At 50.8% G+C, this 13,105-nt stretch overlaps 1 protein-coding gene across 1 annotated transcript in view; it reads left to right on the top strand.

Annotated features, from left to right (window-relative positions):
• The window catches only part of LOC139052308 (pituitary homeobox 3-like), a 157,074-nt gene extending 144,672 nt beyond the window's left edge, over positions 1 to 12,402 (top strand). Inside the window, exon 5 of the mRNA XM_070529402.1 lies at positions 9,872 to 12,402. Coding sequence (XP_070385503.1) covers positions 9,872 to 10,390 — 519 coding nt within the window. The 3' untranslated portion in view covers positions 10,391 to 12,402. The remainder of the gene's footprint in view (positions 1 to 9,871) is intronic.
• The last annotated feature ends 703 nt before the right edge of the window (positions 12,403 to 13,105 follow it).

Below are 13,105 nucleotides of genomic sequence, written 5' to 3'. Positions count from 1 at the left end.
TGCGCTCGTATTCGGTGCCGTATTCTTCTGAGCGAAGCCGGGCACGCCGCGAAACGCTGTTCTTCTTGTTCTCGACATCGTTCCTTGGTGCGCTCCTGCCAGGGAGCGCCAAATGAAGACGGATCGCCGCTTCGGCTCGCTCCTGTTCTGCTCGCAGCGCAGTCGGTGGCGGCAGCAGCAGCAGCAAGCCGAGGCGACGAAAGCCAGCAAGCAGAAGGCACGGCTGTCCGTCGGGGTAGTGGGGGGATGGGGGGGGGCTCGCCGCGGCGACGCTGCGGATCTGTCCCGGACCCCGAGCCTGAGCCGACCCGGAGAAATCCGGCGCTGCAGGCTGCGCCCACAGCTATGCTGCTACTCCAAGCAGCAGGGAAAAGGGCCGCTTCCCGGGGGCGCGCGCACACAGTGGAGGGAGGATTTCTCGAGGCTGCCTTTGGGCGACGAAGGCCAGCTTGAAACCGTTCTCGCCTTCCGGGCCATGCGGGCGCACTGTGTCGGGCAGTTTGTATACGTGCGGCACGTCGACGACGAGGGCGGTAAGCGCTCGCTAGCGTGCTTGAGGCATAATGCGCGCTTTGCTGCTGGTCCGTGAGCCTTTTTGGCCACGCGTACGGATACAGGTACGCGGACGCGTGGCTGCGGCGTGAGCGAGGCTTGACGCGAGCGCGGCAGCGTGTGCCATTTGCGCGCATGCGGCGCGGGAGACGAAGCGCGGACACAAAAGAGACGGCGCGAGTGCCGCCGAGGTCATATATATCAATTACTGGCCGAGGGTGTTGCGCGGGCTTCGCCGGCTCGCATACGTGCGCGCGACCTCGAGGCGCTCGTTGAAAATTAACACGAGCCGGTGGTCGCGGCGCCGCGCCAGGAACCGACGTGAGCGAGGAGGGAGAGCGCGCCGAAAGCGGACGGCGCCGAAATCGCCTCATGAAAAATGAATCGCGGCGAGCGGCACTCAGTGCACCGAGCACGACGGTGCGGGCCCCCGAAAAGGAAGAGAAAACCAGCGACAAGGGGGGCGGGAGAGGAAAAAGCAATAGAAACTCATTGCGCGGCCCGCAGGGCGCGCGTATAACCCTTTCGGAAGGAGTTAACGCGCGGCTTGAACCGCGGCGCGCTCTTGATTCTGCTCGCTCATCTTGTTGCTGCTCGCTGCCGCCACCTCACCACCGAGGCCCGCGCCTGAAAAGTTTGGCGATGAGGCCTCGTTGTTCATGCATGGTGATGGGTTTCGCGAGTTCCATTTCGTTGCCTCCCCCTCCAACCTCCTTTTTTAGACTTTTTTCCAGGCTTGAGGCGCCGTGCAGCGAGAGACTTGGTGTTGTTGTTATAGTAACCCTTTCCTGCAGGAAGCAGGCGCGAGCAGAACCTTTTGTGCGAGTTGACTCCGCAATGAAATCCTGCGCTGTGGCGAGTCATATAGCGACCGCACGTGCAATTTGGCGCAACTCGCTATATCCCGGCAATCCGTTGCCTCTGACGCTGGTCGAAAGAAAAGAAAAGCTGTTTGAACTTCTTTCTTGGGAATACCTGAGAGGTTACGGCTGAGTCCTTAATGCCAACGGAGTCGCACCTAGGCAACAGACCTGCGCTTGTTTTCAGTTCTGGATAGAGCGGCGCTGTTTACGTAGTCAGGCTGGAAAAATACGTACCGCAATTTCAGTCTCCTAATGCCTACGGTTTGCATGGCAACTAGCTCCTACCGCTGCAGGGGATGAAGTCGCAAGCAATGAAATTGCGTGATACTACGCGGACTTTGTCGAGAACAAATTCGGAAAGCGCGTAATGAAAAACGATCACGTGCGAAGTGATTTGACACCATTAAAATGGTCTTATGTTAACCAGCGGCGCAAACTCCTCGCAGAGGTAAACAACGTGCCAGCTTGCTTTGTTTCGTATTCTGCAATAGTACAGTACGTGTCGACGCTGCTTATTATTATTTTTTATTCTCTTTTTCGTACCGCGCAAACTTCCACTGTATTTAGCTGTTATCCTCTGCTAGAGTTCAGCCCCGAGTTTAGGAAATAATTAATTACGTAAGTTCATAAGTGTACATGAAGCGTTTAGAAACAATATTGAATATGGCGAAATAGTTTTTTTTTTTCGGTAGCCCGGTTTTATGATGTCGTCAGAAAACTTGTTTTCCACGAAATTTCAGCACGCGTGTTTCCACAACAGAGAAATGGGGATTAATGCTAGCCGCGTGCAGCTTCCAGCTTTAGCTCGTTTTATGAACAGCACGGCTGCGGTGACACACAGCGGGTGTGTGTAGTGGCTGACGCACGCGCTTCTCGTTGTGCGCCTGCATTGACACGTGATCCCGCCCGCCGTATGCCCACAAGAGAGACTATAGCAACGACTGCATCTTTGGCACGAAACGGCTACCAATCACATTCTGAAAGTTTCTTTGGCAGGAAGGCCGAAATACTCTGCGTTTCAGGACACGAAGGCCACTTCTTTTTGTTTTTGCTTTAGAGAGTAAGTGAACCAAGATTTTGCTATAACGCAGCAAAGACGTGACGACTGAGGCCCACAAATACGCATGGTAATAAAAGGGCCGTACCCTCTTAACGTTGCTAAGTGGAATTTGTTGGAATTCGGGTGGTCTTATGGGAAATATAAGTTTTTTCTTTTTTTTAAATGTTGGCCATTGAGTTGAACTGCATGGTGCACTGCTGTCAATTACGGCAGACAGCCGAAAGGGCAATGTCCAAAATTCCTCAGCATGCGTGAGGCCGAAGGCTGCATTGCCAGGAATCTTCCTTAGCAGGCACTGTCCACAGTCACTGACCCTGTTGAATTGACAGGACTCTCAGTGAGAACGGAGAGCTCTTTGGCGTCGACCAGTGCTCGTTCTTTCGAGTTGTTTTGTTTAAAAGAGGCTTACTGAATCCTTCCCGTTTCTAGGCTGCTGTTGTTGTAGGTAGAGTCGTGGTGCAGGCAAATCTAGGCATCCGACTCAGTGACGGCTAGTGCTTCCACGGATTCTGTCGTTCGAATGAACAATGGTACTCTTATGTGTTCATTTAGCGCAAACAGCATTCATGCGCGGATTATTGGTGCGAGTTCTGAAAACACTGCTTCGCGCACAAGTGATCTCGGGAAGACACATAATATTTTAACAGGAAGGTATTACGAGGGCCAAACGCGGATTATAAATGTTCATGGAATGCAACGTCGCTAGTCTTTATTACAATATAACCTAATAACTCTCGTTCTTCCAGTCTGCAAACAGATCGCGTTAATTTCTTCCTGTACAATCCATGCCCTGCCTATGATTATAAATGGTGGCTTAACGATTGCCGTGCTTAAATTTACTTTAGGTAACCTCAGTATTGCTATTCCCATGAGCCTCTCTCGCGCGAGAAGTTTCTGTGACTTTCGTTCGTGCGCTAGAACGGATCAAATGACGATTTTTGTTCAAGTACTCTCAGCGAAGACACCAGCCAATCCCCATCCCTTTGGCTCGCCTCTGGCTTGTTAATGTTAACCTGGGTCAAGTGTGTCGAGCCAGAAGCTGACATGGTGCAGCACGAGGCCGACGCCTTTCTGGTTATCCGAGAGGCCGAGATATGAGCTGCTATGCAGCCTGCGTCAAATATATATATATATATATATATATATATATATATATATATATATATATATATATATATATATATATATATATATATATATATATATATATATATATATATATATATAATGTTACACACGAGGTGTTTTAATGCAGAACCAGATTCATCTGGTTGATAGGCGCGGTTGTTGAAGAGCGGTCTCGCGGCAGCTTGGCTCACGTCGTTCTCTTCCTTCTTTCATCTGGTTGTTTGCGCGGCAGGCGTGGTTCATGACAGCTTGTGACATTTCCCCGCTGGCAGACGAAGCCCGCCGGGCGAGTCAGTCATCTCGTGGGGTGTAACGCCTCAGACGCGCGACGTGTGTCACTTCAGCCTTGGCCGAGCGTCGTCCACTGCTCGTGAGACGCGCAATGCGGTAGTTTACATCGCTGAGGCGCTCCAGAATAACGTAAGGGCCGACGTAGTGGGCGAGAAACTTCTGGCACAAGCCACGCTTCCGCAACGGCGTCCAGAGCCACACAAGGTCACCAGGATCGAAGGAAACGTGGCGGTGACGCCCGTCATAGCGTATCTTGGACCGGTCCTGCGATGCTATGGTGCGTAGCCTAGCGAGGCGTCGCGCTTCTTCTGCTCGACATAGGAGCTCATCAATTGATTCGTTGTCATGAGCGAAGTAGGGAAATATTGTGTCGAGGGTGTAGCGCGGCGGACGAGCATACAGAAGGAAAAATGGTGAGTAACCAGTGGTCTCGTGTCTCGCGGTATTGAAGGCATAGGTAATGAAAGGCAAGATACTGTCCCAATTCTTGTGTGCTGAATCGACGTACATGGACAGCATGTTGGCAAGCGTTCTGTTTGTGCGCTCGACCAGACCATTAGTTTGTGGATGGTAGGGCGTAGAATGGCGGAAGCTACATGAACACAGACGAAGGGTTTCTTCAACCACGTCCGCGGTAAACTGTCGCCCACGATCGCTGATTACTATGCGAGGAGGTCCATGTCGGAGTATAATGTTAGCCAGCAAGAAGATAGAAACTTCTGTAGCTGTGGCCGATGGCAATGCGGCGGTCTCACAATAGCGGGTAAGGTGATCTACGCAAACGATAACCCAACGATTACCCTTGGAGGATCGCGGGAAAGGGCCCAGAAGATCTATACCTACTTGCTCAAAGGGGACGCTAGAAGGGGGAACTGGTTGAAGCAGGCCATGTGGCGCTTGTGGCGGACGCTTGTAGCGCTGGCATTTAGAGCAGCTGGCGACGTACCGTTCGATATCTTTCCGCATCTTAGGCCAGTAAAAACGTTCTTGAGCCCGGTAGAGTGTCCGTGTGGAACCAAGATGACCGGAAGTTGGGTCATCGTGCATGGCGTGTAATACTTGGTGGCGAAGGTTCGTGGGGACAACTAAAAGGTAGCGTGCACCGGTGGTCGAGTAGCTCTTCTTATACAGCGCGCCACCATCCCGTAGGCGAAAGCGACTGCCCGCAGGTGACTCCTGTGCTGCCGCGAAGAGCGGTTGTAAGCTCTCGTCCTTGTGCTGCTCGGATATGACGGTACCCATATCCGGAAATTCCGGGGACACAAAAGCGATGTACTCATCAAAATTGTCCGCATCACATTCAGTTGATTCAAGTGGCATCCGAGAGAGACAATCAGCGTCAGCATGCCGCCGACCACTTTTGTAGCAAATAACGAAATCGTATTCCTGTAGACGGAGGGCCCAGCGCGCTAGTCGTCCTGAGGGATCCCGCAGATTCACAAGCCAGCATAGCGAATGATGATCTGTTACGACAGTGAAGGGGTGCCCATAGAGATACGAACGAAACCGTTGCACGGCGAAGATGACCGCCAGACACTCTTGTTCGGTGACTGGGTAGTTGCGCTCGGAGCGGCTCAAGGACCGGCTAGCGTAAGAGATCACGTGCTCTCGGTCGCCAACACGCTGAACTAGCACAGCACCGATGCCTACGCCACTGGCATCGGTGTGAATCTCAGTTGGTGATGAAGGATCAAAGTGGCGAAGAATTGGTTGGGATGTCAACAGGAACTTGAGCTGGCGAAATGATGAGTCGCAATCTGCAGTCCATTCAAAGGGAACGCCTTTTTGGAGAAGGCGTGTAAGGGGATGAGCTATGTCAGCAAACCGGGGAATGAAGCGGCGAAAATAGGAGCACAAGCCCAAGAAACTTCTTAACTGCTTGACAGAGTTGGGTACTCTAAATGCTTCTACGGCCGCAGTCTTTTGCGGATCTGGTCGGATGCCTTCTTTAGCGACCAGATGGCCTAGCACAAGAGTTTGCCGTTCCCCAAAACGGCATTTTTTTGAATTGAGCACAAGACCCGCTTTCTCCAAGCAGTTCAAGACCAAATCCAAACGTTTGTTGTGCTCACTAAACGTTCGCCCGAAGATCACAACATCGTCTAAGTAGCACATGCAAACTTCCCATTTTAAGCCGCGTAATATCGTGTCCATGAACCTTTCGAACGTTGCGGGCGCGTTACACAACCCGAAAGGCATCACGTTAAACTCGAATAGTCCGTCGGGTGTTACAAATGCTGTCTTTTCTCTGTCGTCCTTGTGTATAGGAATTTGCCAGTAACCTGACCGTAAATCGATTGAGGAAAAGTAAGATGCCGCAAAGAGACAGTCGATGGCGTCGTCAATTCGGGGGAGCGGATATACATCTTTCTTAGTAACGGCGTTTAGGCGACGGTAATCAACACAGAACCGCCACGTACCGTCTTTCTTCTTCACCAATATTACGGGGGCTGCCCAAGGACTAGATGATTCTCGAATGACGCCTTTGCATAGCATTTCTTGGACCTGATCACTGATTATCTTGCGTTCTGATGGGGATACACGATAGGGTTTTTGTCGGATTGGCTGGGCGGCTCCTGTGTTGATGCGGTGACGAGTTCTGGACGCAGGAATTGATGGCGGTCCATTGTGCTGCGCAAAGTCGAATACCGAGGTATGTTTCGTAAGCAGGGCCATCAAAACAGCATCAGCACAGCTTGTGACAATATATATATAGTGCACAGTATTAGGTGGCTGTTTATTAAACTGATAAAGAATACGAATGAATGAAACGGAAATTACTGCTTACCGTACTATAGTTGTTCGGTAGAATATGTTGCTGGGCAAGTTGGTTCAACTATAGGGGGTACATATTAGCGCGACGTGGAAAAAAAGACTTAGTAGGAGGGAGACCGCAGTTTTGTGCTCGCTCTGTTCCTTCCTACCGCCTCCTGCGAAGTCTGTTTTCCGCGTCGTGCAATGGTGAGCAAATGACACTTGAAAGGTGGTGAGCACTGCTGCGAGTTAGGAGGGAGTGAGAGGGGGTGAGTGGGTATGGGATTCCAAGGCAGAGGATGGCTGAAAGGATCGAGGGGAAAACAGAATAGGCTGTTAGATCCTTATGTTCGTGACTCTGGCAGATTGTTCACTATAGTTCGAGTGTTTGGCACAGCACGAACACTGGCGAACGAATAGAGTGCGCGAATGGAGAGTGGGCCAGATATTCGTAAAAACGTTATTACGGTAAAGCTGCCTTTAAGAGCTCCTGACAGCTAATCGGCATGTTGGACATGTTATCCGGGAAAACTGCCGCCACTGGCAAACAACACTCACGAACGACTGGCTTTGTGTCGTCCCCTGGCTCCTCGCTGCTGGCGGAGAACCGGCGAGCCGACCTGTCGACGTTTGATGCGGCTTGCTGAGAACTTGGCGATCAGTCAACCTACACCGTGCCGGAGGGCTGCCTCAGCTTGAGCCGAGAAACAAAGCACACTCGCTTTTGTAGCGTCCGTATCTAACTGAAAGACGGTTAATTCCAACGAAAAATAAAGAGCTTTGTGAAACCATCCTTCGGTACCAACATCTAAGCCAGTTTTAGGGCCATGCGTGGTTCTTAGCTTCCCACCTGAGGCACTTGAGTAGGCATTCAGCCATTCTCATTTCGCGAAAACTGTACTCCGCACAAAAATGAACGAGGTTATTAAACACGTTCTATAATGGCCTTCACCGCTATACTGTCATGAAATGCAGTGAACTATACACGTTCTGTTGCGGGGAAGAGAATTTGTGGAAGTACCTAAAAAAGGCGTCATTACTGCACTCTGGCGGGCTCCACCTGAACACCAACGGGGCGATTCGGGGACCAGATCCGGGCAGGACCTTGGGTTGGGGGCTCGCCGAGGCCTCTGCGTGCCCGGGGGTGTATAAGATCGGCTCTGTCGCGCACAGCCGAGTTTGTGTGTGCGTTTGCACTGCGGTGAAGCTTACTAAAGCGCATCCATCATTACGGAACGCATATAAGCCCCGTGAAGCAGGTCGCACAGGTTCACATTGATTTCCGAGACTAATCGACAGAAACCTAACCAAGTAAATAATTCAGATAAAAGAGCCGAGAAAATAAACCCTAGAGAACAGTTTCTGACGGACCATTTGCACTAAGACTTTTTACCCTGTGCTCTTTCCTTCATCGGCTGTACATTGAGTGCAACTGTAATTTTAATATAATGTGCACGTTACTGTATATGTTATTGTACGCGTAAACGCTGTATGAATTGAACGGGGGCAGGGGCCCAGTCAGGCTATTTCAGCCTTTAGTCTCTGTCTCCGCAGGAAATACCCTGAAATAAAGCGATTTTGAACCTGCTTTATGCTTCGTTCTTACCTTGCCGCGGGGTCTCGGCTGATATAGCAAGCATGATGTTGCGGCTTCGGTTCCTGAAGTAAAACTCTTGTTTGGGCTAGTTGGTTCATGCTTGAATGAATAAAGGCAAGGCGCAAAAGATCAGGACTGAAGAAGGTCCTGTCGTTTGTGTCCTTCTTCAGTCTTGGTCTTTTGGGCCTTGCCTTTACTCATTCAGTTCCTGACCGAAGCTGCCGCATTGAGACGGATGTGAAGTGAAAAAATGCTCGTGGAGTTTATTAATTCATCTATTTTATTTATGTCAGCATACTGTCTACCCTTTGGCGAGGTCCTTACAGGAGCTGGGTACAGAAAATAAGAAAAGTTTACGTATAAGCAGTTACAATAATAATAATTGTCAGGGGCAAATTTGCTAAACAAGTACAATATAAGAAGAAATAATATACGTGCAACAGTAAGTATGAATACGAATGCTGACAAGCATGTCAATAGAAAAAGAAAATAATCATATGGGAAATACAAGCAAATACAATGACATCAGGCTACATCAGCTACGACGTAAGTACGTATTAAGTGTATTATGCAGCAGTTCAAGGAAATCATCAATGCTTCGCTGTTCGACTACAAGTTGGTAAAGAGCATTCCATTCCCGAATGCACCTAGGAAAAAAAAAAAGAATAATGGAGTATATTGTTGTTGCACGAATATTCTTAGTGTGAGATCATGAGTATGACGTAGGTGCCTTGTCTTCTTAGTCTCGGAATATCCTGTGTGGTCTATATTAAAATAGCTGTGCAGTAGCATAAATAAGAACTTCAGGCGGTGAACTTTGGCCCCACTTTGGAGTGAGAGCAAACCTGCACGGCGTAGCAATTCTGTTCGGGAATCAAGGCTTCGATAGCGGTTAAAAATATATCTAATCGCTTTGCGTTGCACATTTTCAAGCATGCTGATACCGCTACTTCTGAAAGGGAACCAGATTATATTGGCATATTCTAGAATCGGTGTGGCAAGTTTGGCGTATGCTAAAAACTAGGTATCACGGTCAGCGTGCCGCAGCTTCCGTTTGAAGGGGCCCTGAACCACTTTTTATCGAAGTAGAGAAAGACATTTGAAGTGAAGATAGGTTATTTCAGAACCACTTTACCGCAAAACAACGAGAAGAAAGGGGGTTAACAGAGGGGCCCGATTTTTATTAATCATATCATGAGAAGCCAACAAACACTGACACCAAGGAAAACATAGGGGAAATTACTTGTGCTTATAAAATGAAGTAAAGAAACGATACATTAATAGAAATTAAAGTGGATGAAAAAACAACTTTCCGCAGGTGGGAACCGAACCCACAACCGTCGCATAAACTAATGCAACTTTAATCCACTTTAATTTGCATTAGTTTATCGTTTCTTTATTTCATTTATTTGAGCACAAGTAATTTCCCCTATGTTGTCCTTGGTGTCAATGTTTGTTGGCTTCTTATGATATGACTAAAACGAAAGCAGACCTTCAATACGTGACGGGCCACAAGGACAATCAATTAATCAATCAATCTCATCTCTGAAGGATCGACTGTTTTGTCGCATTACTGCACGGCAGAAGTGTTTCGCGGCCTCACTGTCGCCCATGTCTTGTGCGCAGGTGTGGTTCAAGAACCGGCGCGCCAAGTGGCGGAAGCGCGAGCGCAACGCCACGGCCGAGCTGAAGAACGGCTTCGGCAGCCAGTTCAACGGCCTGATGCAGCCGTTCGACGACTCGCTCTACTCGGGCTACTCGTCCTACAACAACTGGGCCTCCAAGGTGCCCTCGCCGCTGGGCGCCAAGAGCTTCCCGTGGGCCAGCCCGCTGGTGCCCGGCGCACAGGGCATGGGCTGCTTCAACTCGCCGCCCGCGCCGCCCGGCATATCGTCGCCGTCCATCGTGCCGACGCCCGGCAACGCGCTGAGCGCCGCGGGCGCGGCCGCCGCTGGTGCACCCTGCCCGTACGCGACGCCGGCCTCGCCGTACGTCTACCGCGACCAGAGCATGACCTCGTCCATCGCGTCCCTGCGGCTCAAGGCCAAACAGCACGCCGCCTCCAGTTTCAACACGTACAGCCCCCCGCGGCAGGCGAGCGCCTTGTCGCCCTCCTGCCAGTACGCCGACCGCACCAGCGTCTAAGACGGACCTGGTGTGTGTGGCCACGCGGGGCTGTGCGCTGCCGACATGGACTCTGTCTTTCCTTGTCCCCCCTCCTCCCCCAGGTGTCGCTAGAGGCGTTCGGTTCGCGCTCCCGGTCTGCCGCGCGGACGTGTCTGCGGGTGCGTGTGGCGCTCCCAGAAGTCAGTGCGAACCGGCAACGCTGGCCGCACGCACGCGCAGACAAGTCCGTGCGGCGACCGGAGCAGGAAGCGGCGGGCGAGCGTTGTGGACTGGCACGCACCCGTGTTGGCGAGTCCAGACAACCAGCGTCTTCCCACGTGGACATACGCGCACAGATCCCCCACCCCCCTCCTTGTTGGCGTTTCTACACGGGAAACCGTTTTGCGCTCCAGGAATGGACAGCCGAAGTTTTGTCGGAGCAGTCCGTCGCGGTTCACGAGAAGTCTTGAAAGTATTTAGGAAACCCTCTCTCTGTGGTTCGCTGCGCTCTCTAGTGCTGCTGGAGACCAGGAACCCAATTCGCAAAGTTTTTCCTTCGTAACAATTTCTTGCCATTGGCCGCCACCATCGCTTTATAATATCTCTGTTGCCACTTTTAGCTGGTTACGAACAGTTATCATGGCCAACCAGCGATTGCATTTGGTTAATCTCCCTGTCCTTGCTTTTACTTCTCTCTCTCTCTCTTGCGCAAGTGATTTCTTGTGAATGCGGGCCCTCGTTTTCAGTGCCATATACAGCGCGAGGCGATTTCTGCCCATTATGCTTGCGCCTTAAGTTTCCACGTCGTAGAACTGATTTTCTTGAGAGAATTGGGTCATACGCTTGACTAAATTAACGTGCTCCAGCTTGTTTTCTATGACAAATGAAAATATACCAGAGGAAGACGAGTACGTTCCTCCAGAAGTCAATGGATTGATCTTGAAAGAACCACTCCAGCGTGCTCAGCTTCAGCTTCACAGATATAAATTCAGCAGGGAAGCTAAAGCTTTTATATCATGGCACCTCCGTACCAGGAACGAAGGTTCTTTATGTCATTATACGTTGCGTGCTGAAAGGAAATTGCAAGTCTTCATGCAGTGTCAATGTTTTCTACATTTTATTTCCTTTTCCTCTCAAGCTGTAATGGTTTCGGAACGTTTAGACTCTTTGAAACCCCACATATCAGTCAATTTACTCTAGTCGTAGCTGTAGAGGCGCATCAAATGTCCCATTCTGCTCGTTACGCAATTAAACATTTCATATCTGAACAAATTTTTAACTACGTGATGGAAACAAGAAACACTAGTATACACCAGTAGTTGAGTGCTTTTGGCTGGGAATGCACGCGCGTAGGCATTTGACTTGGGCTGAGAGAAGTCGATGCGAATCTGTCAGTCAAAGCAAATGCCACTTTTCGAAAATTGACGTGCTGGTAACGCGGTCCGGCGTATAGTTCAAAGTCCTCCCCGCCCCATCCTTGAGCGCAAAGCAGTTTCTAGTGCGGTGCGAACAACCCTTTCTTTCTAATCCGGCACGCTCGTTTGGTCCTCGAGGCAGGGGCCCACGGACGCTCTCTCGCAAACAGTCCTGGCGCCGAGCGGCCTCTGGATTGTGGCGGCGACGATTGCACCGCACGGTGGACTTGTCCGCGGCCAACGCCGCAGACGTCTTCGGACTTTTCCGACCTGGCCACTTGGCGGCGCGGCGCACAGCGTCGGAACTCTACCTGACTGCGTCGGAAGATGTCGTCCTTTTCCACCTTGGCAGTTCTGCGGACGAACGCCAGTCATTCTGTACACGGCGGCGGGACGTCGTCAATCTTCGTGTGTGTGGTTGCATGACTTTTGGGACACGCAAGTTCGCGTGCCGAATGAGTCGTGTGTGTTTGTTTTTCTTTTCTTGTGTCGCGTGTACGTTCTTTGCACGCTTTCTGTGTATACGCTGTTGATATGAAGCACCATTTCAGATCACTACACATGTGGACGTGTAGTTATCTGGAATGCTTGCTGTGTGTGTGGGGGGGGAGGGGAGGGGGGGCAGGTGAGCCGGGCTGAGACGTCTTCGTTTTGGTAGAACTGGCTCACGAGGAGCTCACGGGTGGCGCGCCTCGGCGAGGCGGTGTCCGTGCGCGGACGACTCGCTCGCGGCCAGCGTGTGCGTCCCTCGCGTTTTCACAGCTTTCGGTGACAACTGGAGCGTGATGCCACAACTGGAATCTCGGCAGCAGTGTGTCGTCGTGCATGCCATTGTGAAACGGCGCCCCGTGGACTTCCTCTTCTTGTCCCCTTCGCAGATCACTACGCGTCCACTAGACGCTGCTACGGGTCTGGCTTCAAGCTTAGCCTGCGTGCGGAACGATCAGGCGCATGAAATGCGGACCTTTGAGGCACGCCCTACGCGCTCGCCGTGACGTTCTACTTGTATCGTGTTTCCAGTGACGTCAGCGAGCCGCAGGACGCCATTAGAAATGCAAGCTTATATTTTTGAAGTATTAGCCTTTCTTCTTGAGCAATTATGTGAGGCTTCGCTACTGGACAAAGCTAGAAAGTTGTCGCGCAACAGAGACCTATTTCATACAAACGATTTCATTTGAGCTACTTGAAGCAACCGGTTGTGGCTGGTTAGCAAGGGATATTTTTCCTTTGTTCGTGCGGTGGGCTAATTGCTTTGGAAAGTTTTCAACAAAATATTTCTTGCATAAAACTTGTGTCAAAAAAGTGAGCTAAGCTATTAAGGTGGATGGAGGTTGTAGTA

This window comes from Dermacentor albipictus, unplaced genomic scaffold (assembly GCF_038994185.2).
Source record: "Dermacentor albipictus isolate Rhodes 1998 colony unplaced genomic scaffold, USDA_Dalb.pri_finalv2 scaffold_21, whole genome shotgun sequence".
NCBI lineage: Eukaryota > Metazoa > Arthropoda > Arachnida > Ixodida > Ixodidae > Dermacentor > Dermacentor albipictus.
The sequence above is the reverse complement of the archived record's forward strand: the minus strand, read 5'-3'. Positions and strand labels throughout refer to the sequence as shown.